General features: G+C 39.1%; 1 protein-coding gene across 2 annotated transcripts in view; it reads left to right on the forward strand.

The window, feature by feature from the left end:
- NVL (nuclear VCP like) overlaps positions 1-21,141 on the forward strand; it is a gene marked incomplete at its 5' end in the record, with an annotated part of 40,894 nt that overhangs the window by 8,953 nt on the left and 10,800 nt on the right. The window contains 10 exons of one of the 2 annotated variants that reach the window (XM_084262168.1): positions 302-403; positions 2,247-2,364; positions 2,842-2,986; positions 5,661-5,931; positions 8,223-8,441; positions 9,483-9,587; positions 10,276-10,338; positions 11,719-11,838; positions 13,590-13,689; positions 20,940-21,046. In XM_084262168.1, coding sequence (XP_084118294.1) covers positions 302-403; positions 2,247-2,364; positions 2,842-2,986; positions 5,661-5,931; positions 8,223-8,441; positions 9,483-9,587; positions 10,276-10,338; positions 11,719-11,838; positions 13,590-13,689; positions 20,940-21,046 — 1,350 coding nt within the window. The remainder of the gene's footprint in view (positions 1-301; positions 404-2,246; positions 2,365-2,841; positions 2,987-5,660; positions 5,932-8,222; positions 8,442-9,482; positions 9,588-10,275; positions 10,339-11,718; positions 11,839-13,589; positions 13,690-20,939; positions 21,047-21,141) is intronic. The other variant, XM_084262169.1, reaches the window with a different exon arrangement.

Raw genomic sequence — 21,141 nt, forward strand, 5'->3', positions numbered from 1 at the left:
TACACACGTTGGGAAGGATTGTGTTGGGGACCAAGGTGCAAAGCTATTTAACAGTGCAGTTTTTCTTGAACCAGAAAAGGAAACCTGGGTTTCATATCCATTTGGTTTGCTTGGCCAGATAGCTCAGACCCATTTTAAATTGGAAGATGCTACTCGTATTTTTTAATAGCTCTTTATTATTTAGTCCTGATTACATAATTTTTGTGTGTAAAAGATGTTGTATTGCAAAATGTTTGTCCTCTGGGACAGCCAGCATTTCTAACCTCTGGATATGTCATACAACATTCCTTGTCTCTTTCAGGAGCTTGAGCTCCCGATGCTGAAAGTGGCAGCAACGGAGATGGTGTCTGGAGTGTCAGGGGAATCTGAGCAGAAACTGAGAGAATTGTTTGAGCAGGCTGTGGTGAGACACCCATTGGAAATAACACTGTGTATTGTTTGTCCTTTTCTTTGTCAAGATTCATACTTTGTTGTTGTAGAATATTAATGAGTGACTCTTTTATACTGCTGTACACAAGTCATAGTGTCTCCCCTTCTGTGACCAGCACTCTGTTGTGCTGTCATACTGTCATAGAGCACAAAGATTACTATTCTGAAGTCTTGGCAAAAGATAGTTCATCTTATCAATGTAAAGGGAGCAACAGAAATTATTCACCTATTTGAAGCTGCTCAGCTTGACACATAAATATAAAAAACATGCAAGAACAGTTTAGTGTGCTCTTCTCTTGCAAGGTTTTTTTGCTAGTTTTGTATGTCGTGGAATTTGGATTAATGTGAGGGACTTAAGACTTTGGGTTTTAGGTGCAGAGTAAGAAATTTCGGACAGATATCATAAGAACAGGATTCAGGTTACAACTTTGCTTTGGTGGAACTTCCAGACTTACGAAGAAGCAAAGAGAACCAGACAGATTGAGATGATTTTAAAGTGAACTATTACAGAATTTTTCTTTTTTTTTTCTTAGTATGTTGCTATAAAATTATTTTTGAAGAAATTAAATGTATTGCATACACAGCGTAGTGACAGGACAGGAGGGAATGGCTTCAAATGGAAGAAGGGCAGGTTTAGATTAGATGTTAGGAAGAAATTCTTTACTATGAGGGTGGTGCCCTGGCACAGTTGCCTGGAGAGGTTGTGGAAGTCCCACTCCTTGAAGTTTTCAAGGTCAGCTTGGATGGGGCTTTGAGCAACCTGATCTATTGAAGGTGCCCCTGCCCATGCGAGAGGCGTTGGGTCTAGATGATCTTTGAGGTCCCTTCCAACCCAAAGCATTCTGTGATTCTAAATATGTTTCAAAATAAAATCTGTTGCCTTTCTTATAGTCCCTCACGTTTACTTAAGTTGCATTTCCACTTTGTTTTTGTACCAGTTTTTGTGCAGGGGAAAGAGATGTAGTTATGTGTGTGCTGTGGAGTGTAGCTTAGTTGCTTTCTTCCCCTTACCAGAGATCAGAAAAGTGATTGACAACTAGATGGCGCAGTTGCTACCCGGTCACTCAGAATGCATGGGGCTTAAAATACTATATTCTGAATGATTCTAGTATTTATTTTCAAGATTATTCTAGTGTTTTCTTTGAATATTCTTCTTCACTACTAGTGCTGCTTGAGAATATTCATAATCTTATGTCAGTTAATCTATTCTACTGTAAAATCAGTAATTATGTATTAATGTTGGCTTTTTATAAATATGATGTGCCTGGAATTTTGGAACACTTGTAGGAATTGCTCATTGCTCACTCTTACTCTTTGAACGTGGTCAGGCACAGTATTAATCCTGACATGGGCAGATCTTTTTTCATGACGACCTCCTGCTCCTTTTGGTTTATGTGCACCAGTAATACTGGCTCGTGAAGTTTCACAGCTCTAATGTCATTGACAAAACAAACAAAACATCCAGACCTTTTTTGTCTGATTTTTTAAAAATTTATTTGTTTTTACTTAAGCAAGTGTAATCACTTGCACTGGAATATTTATGGAAAACAAAGCAACATGGAGATGGATTTAAATTTTAATACATAGAGAAGGTTTGAATCTCATACTTCTATTTTGTAGCTTCAGCTCAGCACAGTTTCACAGTCTGGTGACTCTCCAGAGTGTCAATAAGAACAACAGAATTGTTCCAGGACAGGTTGATTGTGCAGCAGACTTAAAGTAATAGTTATAGAACAGGAAATCTGAGAAGTTTCATTCTCTCTTGTAATACACTATCTCAGTGTAATTTTGTAATTGTTACTATTTCTTGTTCCTAGTCCAGTGCACCATGTATCCTTTTCATCGATGAGATTGATGCCATCACCCCAAAAAGAGAAGTTGCATCAAAAGACATGGAGCGGAGAATTGTTGCACAGCTCCTAACTTGTATGGATGGTCAGTTTCAGGAACAGCTTTACTCAGTTAAACTTTTGGGCTCGCTGCCTGCCTGCTTTCAGTAGTGAGTCATGGTTATATCAGTGGAGATAGCAGTAATAGTGCTTTTGTATTTGGCACAGCTTACCTGGGGGTGGGAAGATTCTAATAAATTGGATGGGGTGTTCCACATTACTTTCACAGTGGTATGTAGAGCATTATATAAGCCTGTTGTATAAACAGATATAATAAGAGAATGCATCAGATGTCATTTGAAATGTTTATTTTTGCTTGATTGTGCAAAATGCACAATGTAGTAGTAGGAATAAGGATGAACAGCAGTTTAGGATGTCTGCTGGTTGTCTCTGCCATTCTGATTATTATTGTTTGCTGCAGGAACAGTGACATTGATATTAGAACAAACTATGAGTACTAACTGTCTGTCTGCCTTCCTGCCTGCCTGCCTGCCTGCCTTCCTTCCTTCCTTCCTTCCTCCAGACTTGAATAATGTAGCTGCCACCACCCAGGTCCTGGTTATCGGCGCGACGAACAGACCTGACTCACTGGACCCGGCACTCAGGCGAGCTGGCAGATTTGATCGAGAAATTTGTTTAGGGATCCCAGATGAAGCAGCAAGAGAAAAGTAAGTGTAAAGAAGTTAAAGCTGCTTTTTGATTAACAAATGAGGAGATAATGTGTAATTTAACATGCAAATTAAGGAAAGGTCTTGTGTTTTAGTCCTTTTTGTGTCTATACACACCTATGGATCAGCGCACATGGAAAAATGCAGAAAATATTAAGTCTGCATCTGCTCTTTGCCTTGGTAGCTGCATCTGCATTTGGGAGCAAATTCGCTTTTAGCCTTGTGTTAAGGAGTTTTCAAGCGCCTTAACAGTACAGATGATGGAATCAAATACATCTTTACTCTTGTTTGGGAACTTAACATTCTCTCTTTGGTGGTCCCTTTGTAATGACCAAATTGAGAACATAAATTAAGTATAGTCTATTTGTTAGTCCTCTCAAGGACATACCTTAAGCAACAGGCCTAGTTGTTTTCCATTTTTTTGTGGAAATACACCAGTCCAGGCATTAAGCTCAGCTGTGTTCATCCTATTTTGTATAACTGGGCCTTTTTACTCCAGAGACTTGTGAACGTCAGACTGGATTAAAAAAATAATAATAATTGCTTTTCTCACTAAAAATGAACTGCTACTCATTTCCATAACAACAGAAAACACAGGAAGGGAAATTTGAGATCTTGTTATGGGAAGGAAAGAAAGGTTAAAGGATAAGTTTTTTCTAGCTCAGCTAATCTTATTTCTAAGTTGGGAAAGCAAACTGTTCTGCTTGCAGCGTTGCAAGCAGAATGTTTGCGTTGTTAGCACCACTTACCATTATTCCACCTGTTTAATTCCTCCTCCCTTCCAGATATGCCTTCACCTTTTATTTCTTGTTTTCTTCTTCCTCCAGATTGATAGCCTTGTAGTAATTATCTTCCTATTGGTTGTGGGAAAACATGAAAATGGTTAAAGGTAGAACTAAAGAGTTAACTGATGAGGGTTCTGATTCTGTGACATTTCTTAGATTCATGTTTAAAATGTTCTCAGAAATAGTGCTCTTTCAAAGGATAGGAATTGTGAATGGAAAAGCAATCGTAGTTCGTAGAGGTTGTAAGTCACATTTATTCATATTACTGTTTTGTACAGTTGTTTCTGTTGTGCTCCTGGAGGTGTAGGCTTACAGGAGCTGTTGATTTTATTTACTTTTTTTAATTATCCCCTCCCCCTGCTTTTCTGTTTTGTTTTGGAGGTGGTTTTTCATGTGGTTTTCTGTTTCTGTGGGTAATACAGAAAAAGAAGTCCTTACACTATGCGGATTTACCATGTAACAAAACACTTACTGAAGGCATGATTTGAACTGCTTAGCTGTGGTTTTACGGCCTTAGGCAGGTGGAGTGGGATGAGAAGGTGTACCTGGAGGTCTTGCTTTATTTGCAGCATTTTCTTGTGCATGTATGAAGCACATGAAGGAAAACAAGTACATGTAGGGCACAAATTCTGAATTTGCAGTTCTTAACATTTTGCACTGAGTCACTTGATTAGCTACAGTTGTTAGGTTGAAAAAATTGAGAACCAAGCTGCTATCACTAGTAACGATTTAAAAGAGAGGTGATGGAACTTAGTAAGGGAGGCAAACAGATGAAATGTGTTATAATTTCAGAGATTTGAACAGATTAGTAACTTGTTCTTTTTGTAACTTCCTGTAGTTACATTACTTGATCTGGAAATGATTTAAACTCATTTTCCTTGGAACTAGAAAGTATGTTAATAGTCTTCACTTCCTTGATTTGTACTGCATTTTTAAAATACTTTCCCAATGAAATGGTGTTTTGCTGCTTTAAACAAGTTGATTTGATCCCTTTTTGGTGCCAGTGTTTGTGTGGTGACATTGGCTTTTGTCATTTTTGTGGATTGTGGGGTTTTTTGGGTTTTTTTACTATTCATGTAGCTTTTAATTGTCCTTTGCTTAGAACGACAGTAATTCTACCTTGAAAGAGGTTTTTAAAGCTTCAGCCCTGATAACAGAGTGAAAAACCTCCCTTTAAAAAAAATGTTAAGCATCACACTAGACTGTTAGTTACATGAGTGATGGGACTGTGTCAGCAGGTGTAGCTTTAGCTTTTGAGTGAAGATGAGGTAACACACAAGGCGTACACGTGAGCTGTGTGCTGCCTGTTAGAAATTTTCCTGGGGGCACAAGAAACATAGGCAGTCATGTTCCACCAACAGTGATCCGGGAAAGATACTGCAGATTGAAACACAGAGCTCCTGACACGGTCCAATTTTGCACCTCACAGAATAGTTTGGTATGTGGATGTTTTTCAATAAATAAATAAACAGAAGTGGGATGCAGCAGACAATGCAGACTAAGGTTGTTAGGAATACAAGGTTAAATATCTCAGTGGATAACTTGTGTGCATTTCTGTGGTGTGATTTGAGGTCTGTTTTGTCAATTTTGAATCTTAAACTAAGGATAAGAGAATCTATAATATTTAGATTCACCGAAGCTAGCTTCTACCCACTGATTGACATTGCCTGATTGTTGCTGCTGTTTTCTGCTTAAGAACTGAAAGTAATTATATAACATCGTTTTGTGGGTTTCAGTTTTGTGGTATGAAGGCTGTTTCCTTTGTACTACTTCAGTTCATGTGGACTGAAAGAAACCTTAAATCAATGCTCGTTTCATATGAAAATAAAAAAAGCCACAGCTTCACCTTTATGTTGTTGTTGTTGTTCTTTTTCTCCCTACTTGATTAGAATCCTTCGGACTTTGTGTCGAAAACTTAAACTCCCAGAGTCCTTTGAATTTCATCATTTAGCACGGCTGACTCCAGGCTATGTAGGTGCTGACCTGATGGCACTTTGTCGTGAGGCAGCCATGTGCACTGTGAACAGGGCCCTGATAAAGTCTGAGAAGCAGAAACTGAAACACCTACGTGCAGGAGCAGATGCAGCTGAAGAAGGCATGGGAGTAGGACCAGACATCCTGGTAGAAGAAGATAATGAACAGCTTGAACTTCCTCCGAAGGTATTTGTTCCTTGAAGAACTTGTCTCTAATACCTTAAGGTCTGAGACATTTTGTAGCTGGGAAAGTCATTGCTCATAAATCCTTAAACATCTGTGGCCATCATAGTACTGTCTTTAGATTTAGAAATACCAGCTCCTAAGAACCAGAAGCTTGACTCAGTGACCTATATGATGAGTTTGAATGAGAGGCTTCCAGAACCCACACCTTCTAACAACCATGTTAATGTTTTATACAAGGTGTGTTTGGGGTTTTTTTTTGTTGTGTTGTATTGCTTTATTCTCTTGTAGAACTGAGGTTAAAATAGTGGCTGTCTCTCTTCAAAAGTGTATTGACTGTAAGAAAGTTGTAAAAAATACCAGACTTGCAGTGAATTTTTACCATGCTGTTTGCTGTGCTCTCAGTGAAGTATCTGTTATGATGCTTTGGGCTCCTCTCTGTCATGGTAAAATTGCAGTTAGCTGAAGTCTCAAAGTATTTATGCAGTCTATATTTTCTCTCAAACTACGGGATTACTTGGGGTAAAATTGCGTGTGTTGTCTAGTACCTACAGAAAGTTTGAGGAAGGGGTGTGTATCCAGTTGAAAAGCTGAGTTAGCAGCATGGCTTGTGCTGCAGAGAAGATACCTGCCAATGTAGATCACAGCTGGAACTCTGTTGCAGAAAATAGCATTTCTAGTGCCAGAATTTTTCAGTGGCACATATAATACACTGTGGTCAATAAAATAGAAAATCTTTATATAGAAATTATTGCCCCTACTCAAAATTTGGAGTGTGTATGTGCCTTCGTTATTTCTAGGCTTCCTAAATATTTGTCTGGACAAGTTGAAGTGGTTTTAAATCCACATTGTACTCGGATTCTGGTTTTATAAGGCCTGTCAAAGAAAACTGTTACTCTAATTAACAAAAAACAGCGTGAAAAGCTGTAGTAAGCCTTTGTATTAGAGTAACATAGTCATAGTGCATACCTCCCATTGTTTCCTGCAGCCTGATACAGCCAAAAGAAAGCGGGGAGGGGCAGGTAGTTGCAGCTTTTATCAGCATTACCATGATCAGAGGGGTTATTGAGGATGAGGAAGTCTAATCCTAACAGAGCTGTATTTTGATAGCTGGCAGGAGGTTGACATAGTCTCTAATACAGGGTATTGTCATTAAAACCATTATATTATGTTTATAATGGAAAAATAAACATACAAAACCTTTAAAATCATTCACACAATTCAAGTAAACAAACTCAGTGGTCTTGGCTATTTCATAGGTTCCCAGCCCTGTTAAAAGGAGCAGGGAGGGCTTAAAAAGAGTATTAGGCACTATAAACACTTGTGTTTCATTGTGGTCAGTTGTAGAGCTGTCTTAGTTGCAACAAATAGGAAGCAATGTTTTCCCCTAGGCTGCTGTAGGAAAAATGTGGAGACTTAACAAGGCTTTTATAATTACTTTTTTCACTTCCTCTGTCTGATAGTGAAGATCCTGGTATAGTTTTCCTTGTGGTGTAGTATCAATTTGCTTTGGTACAGCTTGTCCATATTAGGACTGAAATGTATGTTGTGAAGGTGTAAAGTTCTTCAGTGAAGCATTTTCTGAGATGGATTTCCCCCATTAGTTCCTTATTGGGGAAACAGAACTTCCCTGCCTGGGGCACTGTGGCCTGCGTGATGGGACAGGTTGAAAGCATCTCTGTTGTGCTTGCCCAGCAGGCTCAGGGCCTCGTTACAAAACCTGAAGAGATGAGTTGATGACTGGAAATCAGATGATGTTAAGTAGCAGTGTATAATCTGAAAGTGTGTGTGTGTGTTTTAAGGGTTCTAAAGGTTTATATGTAACTGAATGTTTTATAAGTTGTTGAAATTGTGCTGTTCAGCAGAGTTGTTAGCTTTATTGAGAGTAACTCCTTCCTAAAACCAGGATTAATACATATAATCCAAATTTGTGAAATTTCAGCATGGAAAGAATTTTCTCCTAATCACTGTGGGAGAATCAATAGGAAGAATCTGAAGATGAAATCTGTGTGCTAGCTCTGTTCCTGTAGCATGTAAATCAAGATTGTAGTGTGTCAGTTCAGTGCTTTCACAAGCGTTAAAAGTACATAGTGCTTTTCTGGAACTTTTTTTTTTCCTTATTGCTGACTTTTAATGTTATTTTACCTATTTTTATGTGTATTTTACACAGTAGTTTCTTTTCTAGTAATACTGCAGTTGAAGAAAGTACTGCTTTGAAAAAACCCTTTAAAAATCAATTCCTAAAATCTAATCCTGTACATAATCTTTTTCTCTCTCTTTCCATATACCCTAAGAATGAAATGCAGAGACTTTTGGATTTGCTGAAGAAGCAAGACCCCTTGCCTGAGGAGCAGCTGCAGAAGCTGTGCATTGAGATGAATGATTTTATTGTTGCACTGTCATCAGTGCAACCCTCTGCCAAGAGAGAAGGCTTTGTCACAATTCCTGATGTGACATGGGCAGATATCGGAGCCCTGGAGGATGTTCGGGAGGAGCTGACTATGGCAATATTGGTATGTCTTAACCTTCTGTGGTGGGTTGATTCTGGATGGAGGCCACATGCTCACCAAAACCACTCTGTCACTCCCCTTCTCAGCTGGACAACTTCTCAGGGGGACAAGCTGTCTCACTGTGATCTTCTCCTTGGGCTGCAGGGAATATCTCTCTCCTGTGCCTGGAGCACCTCCTTCCCCCCTTCTGCACTGACCTTGGTGTCTGCACAGTTTCTTACATCTTCTCACTCCCTTCTCTGGCTGCAAAAAGTGGCTGCTTGCAGGTTGGCTTTTTTGGTCCTCCTTCTATGTGTTATCACAGAGGTGCTGTGGTCCTTGCTGATGGGCTCAGCCTTGGTCAGTGGTGGGTCTGTCCTTCAGCTTGGCTGGTATATTTACTCTGTTGGACCTAGGGGAAGCTTCTAGCAGCTTCTTGCAGAAGCCACCCCTGCAGCCCCCCCAACTACCAAACCTTTGCTGTGCAAACCCAAAACACCTTCCTTTCAAAGACTTTCACTTCTACCTGTACAGAAAATAAAACTATGCTTGCTTGGGTATTTTTTTTAGTATTTAAGGTATAATGTGCTGCCCATGAGTTCTGACATGGCACAGACTAGAAATTTTACATCATCTCAATTTAAAATAGTCATAATTTGCTTCCAAATTTGTTACAGTTCTGGCACATGTATTTATCATTTCACTTACTGTAGCCACTCTTTCAGTTTCCAGTGTGTTCATTATTGCTCAGTCTTAAGTGGTTTTCAAGTTTTGTACCAATAACCTTAATTGTGCTTGTGCCATGCAAAGAATCAGAGGCTGGACAGGTAGCTGTCTCACTGCCAGTCAGGGGGATACTTAAGGTGTTGCTGTTAAGGTGAGAACTTCAATAAAATCTTTGTCTCAGAGTAATGATACTTCACCCACTTCGGCTTCCTTATCAGTGTGAGAGAATGAGATGCTGGGCAACTGTTGATCTGTTTAACCTATAAAGAATCATCCAGCTGTAGTGGAAATGAAGAGTTTCATGTTGTCTTTCTCTCACTATGATGGTTTCTCTTACAGGCACCCGTGCGAAACCCAGAGCAGTTTAAAGCTCTGGGCCTGACTACTCCAGCTGGTGTCCTGCTTGCAGGGCCTCCTGGGTGTGGCAAAACGCTGTTAGCTAAGGTAATACATTTTTCTAAGCATGGCTAAAAATACTGGAGAATCTTCTTGAAGTGGCTGTTTTTGTAGGAACAACTGAGTCTGGATGATACTGCCAGAAGTTGGGCTTCTGCACCATTTCTGATCAGAAAATTAGTTTGGGGCCTCTGTGCTAAAGTTACTTGACATTCCTGTCATAAAGTTACAATTTGCTTGAATTGAGAGGTATGAAATTGCTTAAGAAGGAAGTAGAAAAGATGGGAAGAAATTACTAGATAACCACTTCTGTGGAATGTTTCACTCTAAATTATGTATTTGATACACTGTGTGTATTCCTGTTGACCTTACTGAAAATGCTTTTGTTTTCGTTTCAGTTCTTAAGGCCTCCCCTTATAAATGCACTCTGCCACTCATCTTTGTCTTCAAATATTCCTATGTAGTTGACTCTCACTCCCACTAATTATTGAGAAATCTTCAGCTAATCTGGGGGAAGAAGGTGGAGTGTGTGTCTTAAACAGCAGATAATACCTTGCTAAATTCCCTGCCCCCCTCCCACTCTTAATTGCATGTAATTATACTTTGTACTGTTTTCTATTTTTTTATAAACCTCTGATAAGTATGTTCCTTAAATTTGTTAAATGCTCCATGGACAGAACCAAAGACATGAAAAATGTGTGGCTTATATGTACGTGTGTCTCTCCCTTTCTGATAGGCCATTGCAAATGAGTCTGGACTGAATTTCATATCTGTGAAAGGTCCTGAGCTGCTAAATATGGTATGCACTACATTGCACTCTTGTTATTTATGGGATTCTTGCCCAAAGAATGGGACAAACAAAATTCCTGATAATTACACAATTGATCCTGGTGCAGTGAAGTTGCCTCCTTTGACCTCTGTGTAAAGTGTTTAACAGCTAAGTTGTTTGTGTGAAAAGGGGAAAGCTGCCTGGGTAGTTCTAAGTATATATCTTGGTTTAAATTACCTGGCAAATGAAAACTTTTTCACTGAGGTAGGATTTCGGAATGGCTAACTACCTGCATCGTTGCTTTTATGTTGATCAGGAAAAAGAACAAAAATTCAGATTTGCAGTAGAGAACAGTTGGTGATCAGTAACTGCAAACAAAGAGAAAACAGTCAGCTTTCAAGTTTGGAAATGTATTTTGCCAGTCATTTTTACCTTTGAAAACTTGGAAAAATAAGAGTTTATCTTGTTTTAATTGATGAAAGTGATTTTTAAAGATTTTAAATTTTAACAGACAAAAGATCTGTGGCATTATAGTTTGAAGCACTGGACTTTAGAAGTGTTCTGATTAAAACTTCAGTCTCTCTTGAGAGTTGTGTGTTGAGCTGAGCAAGGTGGCTGTGGCCCACATCTAGGAAGACCTTGGCAGCTGCCTGTTATCAATAATATCGAATCTAAAACCACAGTATTGGATTTGATTATTCTTTTCCCAAAGTTTCTTTTTTATGTGTACTTCAAGAACTGATAAGGGCAGGAAGTCTTGCTCCAAGTTAATGAGGAGCATATGTCTGTGCGGGGTAAAGAGAAGATGTCTGCCTGTGTTAAAGACTGTGTTAAGATATAAATTGTATCAAAGCAATTGTTTGGAAAAAATGAAGTGTTTGCATCTTGTACTTGGCACCCCGCACCCCTGCAATTCACCTTTCCAGTGAAATTCTGGTTTACTTCTCAGTTCCCTACCACCAACCCCCCTGTCTTCAAGCATGAATGTCAGATGTTCATTGTGTTCAGATTACTGACTGGGCTTGTTTGTGAACAACAGAAACAACGCTGAAGAACAGCGTGCTCTTTAAGGAGATTGTACTTGTTAATTCTCATGAGCAGAATGCTGGCAAGTTATATTTATTCCCTAAAAAGTAGGAAATCTGAGAAATTGTGAATGGACTGCAAGCAATCAAAAGTGAGCTAGTAATAACAAGTTCCCTTGTAAATCTCGATCAGAGTAAGGAAATAAAGCTAACACACTATTTTATCAGAACTAAACTGGTTGGCAGGCTGCACCTTTTCCTTGCAGAGCACCTCAAATAGTGTTTAAAATGGGAAGGGTGGGGGCTGTTTTTAATTATTTTTATTTTTCCAAGTAGAATCTTCATGTCTTAAGTTTATTTTGCTGTGATTTGTCATTTGTTTCAGTATGTTGGTGAAAGTGAGCGTGCTGTACGTCAGGTGTTCCAGCGTGCCAGAAATTCAGCCCCTTGTGTTATATTTTTTGATGAAGTCGATGCTTTGTGCCCTCGGAGGTCTGACCGCGAAGTGAGTCCTTCTTAAAATATCTCCATAAATAATCTCAGCTTCTGTGCGTTGTGCTGACACCAGAAGTAACTGGAAGGTTCGGTATCTCCTAAGAAAAACAATCTGATAGGCTTTCTCATATTTGAGAAAAAATATTATGGTCAGATTTTATAAAGCTCAGTACTTCCTTTATATCTAGGTGTTTATATAGAGTACAGTATCCAGAGGATGTGTGTGTGTGTATCCACCAACCTGGCTGTAGAGAGCCACAGAAAATGATGGAAGAGTGCAGTTTAATATAATGTTTATTGCCAAATCCTGATACCTGCAAATATACCACTTGCACAATGTGTGTATTGATTTGAATGACGTGAACTGGGTCATGAAAATATTTTGGACAGGAGCTATTCTACCTGTGAAGTTTTTCTGTCTTTCATTTGTTTGTTTTGGCATAGGAACTACCTACACCTAGAATTAACTTCTGCTCTTGGGGAAGGTGGTTTTCTTAGCACACACTGTGTGTTGAAAGGAAAGCTGTTCTGCTTGTTATGCAGAGAAAAGAGCATCTGTCTTGCGGTGCTGCACTGGTGCATGTATGTTGATGGCTGAAAGAAAAGATGCTTGTTTTCAGCAGACAGGTTGAGCACAGTACTGTTCAGACATTGCCATCAGCGACTGTAACAGAAAGGCTGTAGTTGTAGTCTGTAGGAGAGTGAAAGTTTCGTCAACTGTTTGAGTTGTACCTCGTCTTCTGGATCTGCATGCTCCACTTCCCATGAAAGACAGCCGAGCTGAAAAGGTCAGATTTGACTTCCTGAATGTCCTGAGGTGGTGCTTCCTGCAGAGCCATAAAATAATGAGGCTGGTACTACGTACCCCAGTAGGTGTAGATGGTAGTCAAGGAGGGGATCAGGTGTGCCTTACTATATCTCACTTCAGCAGCAGCAGGCAACCACCTGGTACCTAGAAACCCACCCCTGTTCTTCTCAGCCTCCATTAGGCATATGGAAGTGTCTGTGCAGGAGATTGGTGACTGTATTACTTGGGCTGTAATACTGGTGGACAGTCTTTGGTATTCATAAGTGAAATTTGGGCATGTTTGGTGTTTCCACTAGCTTTTTGAGACCCGTGGGCATTTTCACCATATATTCTAATTATCTACAGGTGGATTTATGGTTTTGTATGTTTAAAATAAAACTGTAAGACTTAGAACAATATTCTTCAAAATCATCAAGCAGTTTTATTGCATAATTGAACTTCTAGTCTCCAGCTCCTCTGCTTTCTCTTTCAGTCTCCCCAAAGAATGAAATTCAGATTAAGCTATTGAGTGTGGTTGCAGGATGTCAGTGCTTTGGAGTTATTTTCAGTAGTTGAGCTACTAAAGTTACTGTAAAGAGACTTAAAATACTTGGATAACTTTTTTTCAAAGCCACCTAAATATTCAGAAGTTTTGGGTGTTCTTGGAAGAATGGTTAGTGTAAATTTCTATATGCACTTATTAGAGTCCATTGTTTTTAATAGGAAATAAAAGGTTTGCCACATATTACAGTGTCTGGTGAGTATATAGGTAGCATGAATTTGGGGTGGAAACAAGCTGAGACCAGGATAATAGAAATCCAGAATGCAGCTATGTTACAAGTGCAAAAAAGAAACTTTTTCTTTGAATAGTATTTCAGGACAGGGACCTAGTAGAACTTCAGGTTTTCTTACTTTGAAATATTCACATGCCCACTGTTTCCTCAAATTTGTTGACTTAATTTCTCCTTTTAAAGTCAGGAGCCAGCGTCCGCGTAGTTAATCAGTTGCTCACCGAGATGGATGGTCTGGAGAATCGTCAACAAGTTTTCATTATGGCTGCCACAAACAGGCCAGGTAAAGACCCAAAAATCATAAACAAGAGAAATCAGTTGTCCTTGGTACTCTTCTAATGGAATCATATGTTCTTACATATTTGAATTCTATAACTAACCTTGTTCTGTACTGAAAATTTCAGTGTCTCCTCAAATCCACACTTTTTCTATCTATTACACCTGCTTGTGACAGTGTGAGTTGAAGCAACCTCTTTAAAATGTGTCTTAATTAGCACCTGATACTGTTGCTGTAAAATGCTTTGAAAGACATTTGACTTAATTGGACTTTGGGTTATCTCCGTGGAACATAAAAGAACCAATAAGAACTAAAACATAAATTGCATCTTTTTTTGCTGCTTATGTTGATTTTTCTTGCCAAAGCAATCTTACAGTTTTCTGCCACTTTCAAACTTACTTTGCCTTAAAGCATCTGTGTCATGTGAAATCATTTTTCTATTTGTTTATCTTTTGCTTTTTGGGCTTTATGTTCTGAACTTGGTTCCCTCCACCTGAAGTTACTCTGCTGTTACCAAGCTTTGATATTGACAGCTTCCTGTGCTTCCTTACTGGCTCTTCAAGTTGTGCAATTCTTGAAGCATCTTTTTGGCCAGTAAGCTGTACAGTGACATCTACTCTAGAAACATCACATGTCTTAAAACCAACTTTCTGCTTTCGTTGTAACAGAGAAGTCTTGTTTTTTATACACAGCAAGAAACTTCTCATCCTGAATTTGAACTCCATCTAGATGCTGAGAGTTAGAAATAAAGGAATTTGTCAAGTATAGAAGGAAGATGAAGATGTTGCACTTCTTTGAGCATTTTTCTGAATATTTCAACTGAAAATAAATACAGGGTGACCAATCTATCGTGGTAAACCTGCCTCACTATGTGTGGTCTTCTCCACAGGCTGTAGGAGAATCTCTCTTTAGCATGTGGAGTGCCTCCTCGCTCCTCTTCCCTAATCTTTGTGTCTGTAGTTTCTCGCATCTTCTCACTCCCTTCTCTGGCAACAAAAAGCATCTGCTTGTGGGGTTTTTTCATCTTAAAATATGTTATCACAGAGGCGCTATGACCATCGCTGGTTGTCTCTGCCTTGGTCAGCAGCAGGTCCAGCCTTGAGCCAGCCGGTATTGGCTCTGATGGGCCATGGGGAAGCTTCTAGCAGCTACTTGCAGAAGTAACTGCTGTAGCCTCCCCTTGTCTGCCAAAGCCTTGCCACACAAACCCACAACGGGGTTGAAATAATATTTGAGGGAAGGTGGGAAATTTTTAAGGTGTGGACTCAGCAGTGTGTTACTGGCCAGTGACATTGATGAGAAAAAGTATATTTGAGGTGAAAATGCAAAGGCAGGGAAAACAGATCTAATTGTCAAAATGAAGGATATGTATACATCTATAAATTCTGTAACTGGAAATTAATTGTATCTTGATAAATGAGCCGCTTTGCCCACATGGTTATTTTTGGCACATCCCACATTTGCTAGAAGAGGCAGTTACCTAAGCAGTTTGGGTAGGATGTATCTCCTGCTTCAGAAGAGTGTTCAGGGTGTGTGAATAATCCTTTGGGTAGGTTTAGATCATAAATTTGCTGTGACATCTGCATTTGTCAGTGTGGAGAAGAACAGTTTCCCATTGATGCAGCTTTTATCAGAACAATTTCTACTGAAGCTGTAGTTAAATTGGGGAAAACGATTTTTCTCTCATGTAGTTTTTTCAGTGTTCATGGGGCTTAGGAAGAGGCAGCATTCAGCATGTTAAATTTTGGTGTTATGGCCTGGGTACTTAGTAGAAGCACACTGTATGCAAAGAACAGTGAAGTCTGTGCTAGTAACACACTCTTCTTGCCCTTAGAATGAAATGTCCAAGCAGAGACCTGCAGGAGAACCAGAGCTTGTATCAGCTAGTGCATTTAAATGATTCCCACAAACAGTAAAAGTTGTGGTGTCTGAAAAGCTCTTCTGCTTTTAGGTTTGGCAATGTAGGAAAGATTTTTCTGTTTTACTTAGGTTGAATAGAGGTGCTGGGGGACTGCAATACAAATCTAAATAATCTATGTGTGGCAACAGACCTTCTTGAAGTCTTCCACTGGACCAGTATTGTGAAGTGTGAGATCTCATCTTTTTTTAATCCATGTTAGTATAATTTAATGTAGAGAAAATGATTTTTCAGGATGCCACTTTTTCAGAGCAGTTGCATGCATGGTAGCTTTTGTAGTTGGTTGCTGTTACTGTTCATGACTGTTCTCAGTGCTGTGGTCTGAGACACCATTGTGCCAAAAGCAGAGTCTCCTCTCACAAAACCACAATTCTTACAATAGTACTAGCAGTAGAGTAGCAGTGGCTCCACCAGTTTTGGCATCGAGGTATGCCCATGACACATGTTTCAGTGAGATGTTAGTGCTTGTGACAAGGTGCTGCTGTTAAATGGGGATGGGTTACGTACCCCATGGCTGAAGACTGCTGAGGTCTGTTTTTATAACAGCCTTTAGGACTTGGAACACTCATTCCCCTTTTGCCAGAAGGGCAGGCAGAGTAGATTGGTTCCTTTGTTTATCATACACAGCCTGCAAGTGGTAATTTATACTCTGGGAGTGCTGAAATAAGATCTGCCCTTAAAAGCAGGATATTTTAATGTTTTTTGCACTTAGTGACTTTGAAAGTCCTTTGTAGGTCTTTTTTTGACTGCTGCTAAATTAACAGGGATGCAGTATTCCCAACTCAATCTCTTTCCACCTAAATGCAGAACCAATGTCAAACTTTGAAGAGGATTAAATTTTTAAAGGATTAACTGTCATTAAAAAGAGAGAGAGAGGGAAAAAATGCAGAAACGTCATGTCCTGGTAGAAAATGGGTCAAAATAATTATACTCTCTTTCCTTCTCCAAATCCAGACTAAATAGTTACAAAACCATCAAAGCACTACTGTTAACTGTAACTTCCCACGATTTTTTAGTTTACCAATGTGAGTTGCAGTATTGGATACTGCTGCTTTCGGGTCGGTTCTTTCCCAGGATTTGAACACTATAAATTCTTTAAAGATATGCTGACCAAGCATTTAGCATGGGATCTAAGGAACTGTGTGTAACCTGAGGAAGCAGAGTAGGAATCAGTGAAAAACTACAAACTGATAGTGATTTGGTGTAAATTGTGATGATGTCTTTGCTTTTATTCAGTCTTTTTCTCTAGCATTTTTAAATGAATTCTTACAGGGGAATTCTGCTCTAGTTCTCTTAGTTTCTTTGTTCTCTTAGGTCCTAGTTCCATCGAGTTCTGTTTCCTTTAGCAAGCTTATGTTAGTTTTCTAGAGCTATTTACCTGAACCATGAGTTTTGAAGCACAGTAAAAAAATCTTCAGTCTCTGACAATAGCCACAGTTCTGATTTGGGTGTGTTGTTTGTTTATACATGTTGCCGAATTAAAGGCAAAATAAGATCTCAAAAGCACCTAATATGTGAGCATTGGACCAATTTCTTTCATGGGAGTTCTAATTCACACAAATTATATTTCTGAATTTCAGTTGTCCTTGAATCTTAAATATCTTTCACAGTAATTTTAGTGAAGCTGAAGGACTTCTGAGCCTACGTTCTAAAATGTCACAGATGTGAGGACCTAGATATTGTGTACTTCAAATATAACTCTAAAAGCTATTGTGAGTATAGGATGAGGTTGATGGACTCAGTGAAATAGTTGTTGCTGGTTTGCACTGAAGTTTCATAAACGCTGCTGACTCATACAGTTGACATAAGATATGAATAATTGACTGGAAATGCATGTCAGACAAAAGGATTTTATTACAGGACAGTAAAATGCTCCATGAGAGGGATTCATGCAAAGATACTTTCAATAGAATTTAATGGACTATTTTGCAATAGTTTGGAGAACAATAAAGTGTAATTCCTTAGAGGTTGGTGCCTGTTTTAACCTTTAAAACAAAGCAAGAAATGGATGTACTCTGAATTCCATCCTAGGTAATTCTGCCAGATTATTTGGAAAATGTCTTCTACTGTCTTCTAGCAATGTAGTCAGCACCACTGACTACTACATCAGAACACCAAGACAAAAAATTATTAACTAGGTATTTCTCTTTATTACATGTATATTCTTTCTGTGAGACAGCTGCTTGGAGAAGTTCTGTATGTTACCGCTTTTCCATGTTTCAATCTCAAACTTGAGAGATAATCATAGGCTTTGAAAGAGATATCTACAATAACTAATTTCATTACAAAGTTAAATGCATATAAAATCAGTTGACACTCTTCAGGTAAGTTTAGAGATAAAATATATGGAGAGAAGACTATGATTTATCAGCATGAAATGTGTTGAAATTCCTTAAAGGGGAGCATTATTTGCTTCTTTAAACAGATATAAAGTGTATCCAAGGAGTGTTTTTGACCAGTGAGTAAATACTAATTTTTTATGTTGTGTGGTTTGAATTTTCAAGACCTTCAGGCCCAGGTCTGACCCCGCAGAGTGAATTGCCTGGTAAGGAGATGTGGAGTGTAGGTCTTTGTTTTAAACTTTGGTATGGTCTTCTCATTGGAAGCCACCGTTACTGCAGCTTACTGAGTTGGTGTGAGCTGTGGTAACTCTTTGAATCCGGACAGTGTAATCATTTACATACAGATGGAAGAATACATCTTTAGACCATATTGTGGGACAGATAATGTGCCAAGTGCCATGTTCTCAGCATGCAAAAGGGAAACATTTTAAGCTTGATTTTCTATATCAAGCTTAGGTTTTTTTTAAAGAGTTTTTGAAACTTCAGGCTGGGGAAATTATGAAGTGCATGGTGTCGTAATGCAATCCCTATTGAGAGTATTTGTTTTCAGGTTTGTAATTGATCTCTTGAGCAAACTTTGTCAGCTCATCTTAATAATGTGGCAAGACTTCTGTCCACAGAGACACCAGAACAGGGAAGTGCACTTGTGCCAAAAGCAAGATACAGTATGATACAGAACCATGCACAGATGTACAATAAAGGTGTTTTTGTCGGGCCTGTCATGGCAGGGATCCTGTTTAACCTTTGTTTCATCTAGTCTGGATTAAACTGATACATCATATGGGGAGCAGCTGAGGGAGCTGGGGATGTTTAGCCTGGAGGAGGCTGAGGGGAGACCTTATCACCACCTACAACTACCTGAAGGGAGGTTGTAGAGAGGTGGGTGATGGTCTCTTCAGCCAGGTGACATGTGATAGTACAAGGGGAAATGGCACAAAGTTGTGCCAGGGCAGGGTCAGATTAGATGTTAGGAAAAAATTTTCACTGAAAATGCTGTCAGGGCCTGGAACAGGCTGCCCAGGGAGGGGGTTGAGTCACCGACCCTGGATGTGTTTAAAAGACGGGTAGATGAGGCACTTAGGGATCTGGTTTAGCAGAGGACAGGAACGGTTGGACTTGATCTTAAAGGTCTTTTCCACCCTTGTGATTCTGTGATTCTATGATCAAGTTCTTCCTTTATTTCTCACCATTCTTGCTGCATTCACAATAGCTTATTTTTGCCTACGTAAATGTCTCTGGCCATGACTGCTCTGTCCTGGAGGGGGGAAATAGCTTTTGTCTAAGAAAAAGATTCTGGAGCCATTTTTAATATATGCATCTCCTCCTTCTTTTTGACTTTTAAGCAAGAGGAACTTGAACAAAATTATGCACATCTTTATAAAGCAAATGAAGACTAGGTTGTGGTAGGATCAGGTAGTTGCAGTCCTGACAGAGTGATGCAAACTGGTTTTCTTTGCAAGAAAAGCGATGCTGGTGTGCTTCCATATTACTGGCTTGGGTGTGGTGTGGTTTTTGTTCAGCTTTGTTTTTCTCTTAAACATCTGTATGGTAAGGATTAACAGCTTAACTTTTCCCAGTTCTTCACTTTTAATATCCATGAATGCATGTAGCTGATTTTAGCTATGTTTTGTCAGGGGATGTCATGATCGTAAGGGTGTTGACAGGTTCATTTGGAGTTCGTTATAGTTTTCAGTTTAAGACTTGGGTGTAACTTTCAACTGTTACTTTTGGATAAGGTTCTTGCAATAGCTGCCCAACACATCTATAACTTACAGGCATCATAACAGTCTGTTACACAAACCCCTGTATTTTTAGTATATCTTCTGTGAGTGTTCTTTGCTGTTCATGTTACTGCAGTACGTAGAATATCATAGATTCATGTAGGTTGGAAAATACTTCTAAGATCATCCAGTCCAACTGTTAACATAACACTGTTGTGTTATGGACACTGTCAAGTCGACCACTAAACTATGACCCTAAGCACCACATCTACTTGTGTTTTAAATACGTCTGGGAATGGTGACTCAATAGAATTTCTTAATGAAATAGAGCCAGTAATACTGTCATCAGGTTTGGTAGGTGGGTAAGTGGGGCATCAAGAAGTATTAGAAACATTGTCCAAGCAGTTTGTACTGAAATATGGACAGGAATGGAGGTCTCTCCAGGGTTATGTGCCCTGTTTCTGTCTCTTGCTTTACTAAGTAGTCCTTAGTATTTATATCCTGACTTACTGTTAGTGGAAGTCTAGTGCTGAAGCCTGTGGTGCTAAAAGGCTCGTATATATTTCTGTTACCTTTAAGCTTTCAATGGTTGTCTAGAAACATTTGTGGTGATTTTTGGTTTCTTACTTTTCAACATATAATAAAATTTGGAGTCCCTAGTTCTTCCTGGGAAACAAACTCCATAGTTTGCAGCTCTATTTTGTGTTTTCATGGGTTTCCTATTTTACCATTCAGGAAAATTAATATGTAGTAGAATTGCAAATGATTACTAAAATTAAGTTTACACATTGGTGCTTATTATGTGTCCTTGTTAATCTTTATTTCTCACTGTGCCTTTTCAAGTACATTTGCAACACTTAATATGTGTAGGGTTCCTTCCACTAGAACAAACTGGAAGCTTTTTTTTTCCCCCCTTGTTATGAATTAATAAGGAATTCCTCACTTGAGCATGGTATATATGACAGTAAAAACATTCTAGTACTGTATTGCCAAAGATGTAGTTATCTTCATTTGTAAAGAGATGAATGTGGTATTTATGAGTCGTCTTTGAGCAGATGTGGCTTAACTCTGCTGGGTAATAGAAGCTCTTGCTTGACAGATGAAAACTATTTCCATCAGCTCTTTAATGCTCAGAGCTTCACATCATGTCATGAATGCTTCTTTGAGTCTCAGTGCAAGTATGCATGTATTCCTTCTCATGTGTGCAGCTTCCTAAGGGTGTATCTGGTATCTGAAATTTAGGTTGGTTTGTTTTCTCTCCCCCCCCCATCCAAGATATAATTGACCCAGCTATCCTGCGTCCTGGTAGACTGGATAAAACACTCTACGTGGGTTTGCCACCACCTGAAGATCGACTTGCTATTTTAAAGACCATCACCAAAGTGAGTATTTGAAAATAAATCCTTACCTTGGAGCTTAGTGGAATGATTGGAGACAAATTAAGTTTTGCAGAGATTTGCAGGATCCTGTCTTGTAA

Source organism: Gallinula chloropus (assembly GCF_964237585.1).
Source record: "Gallinula chloropus genome assembly, chromosome: 3".
NCBI lineage: Eukaryota > Metazoa > Chordata > Aves > Gruiformes > Rallidae > Gallinula > Gallinula chloropus.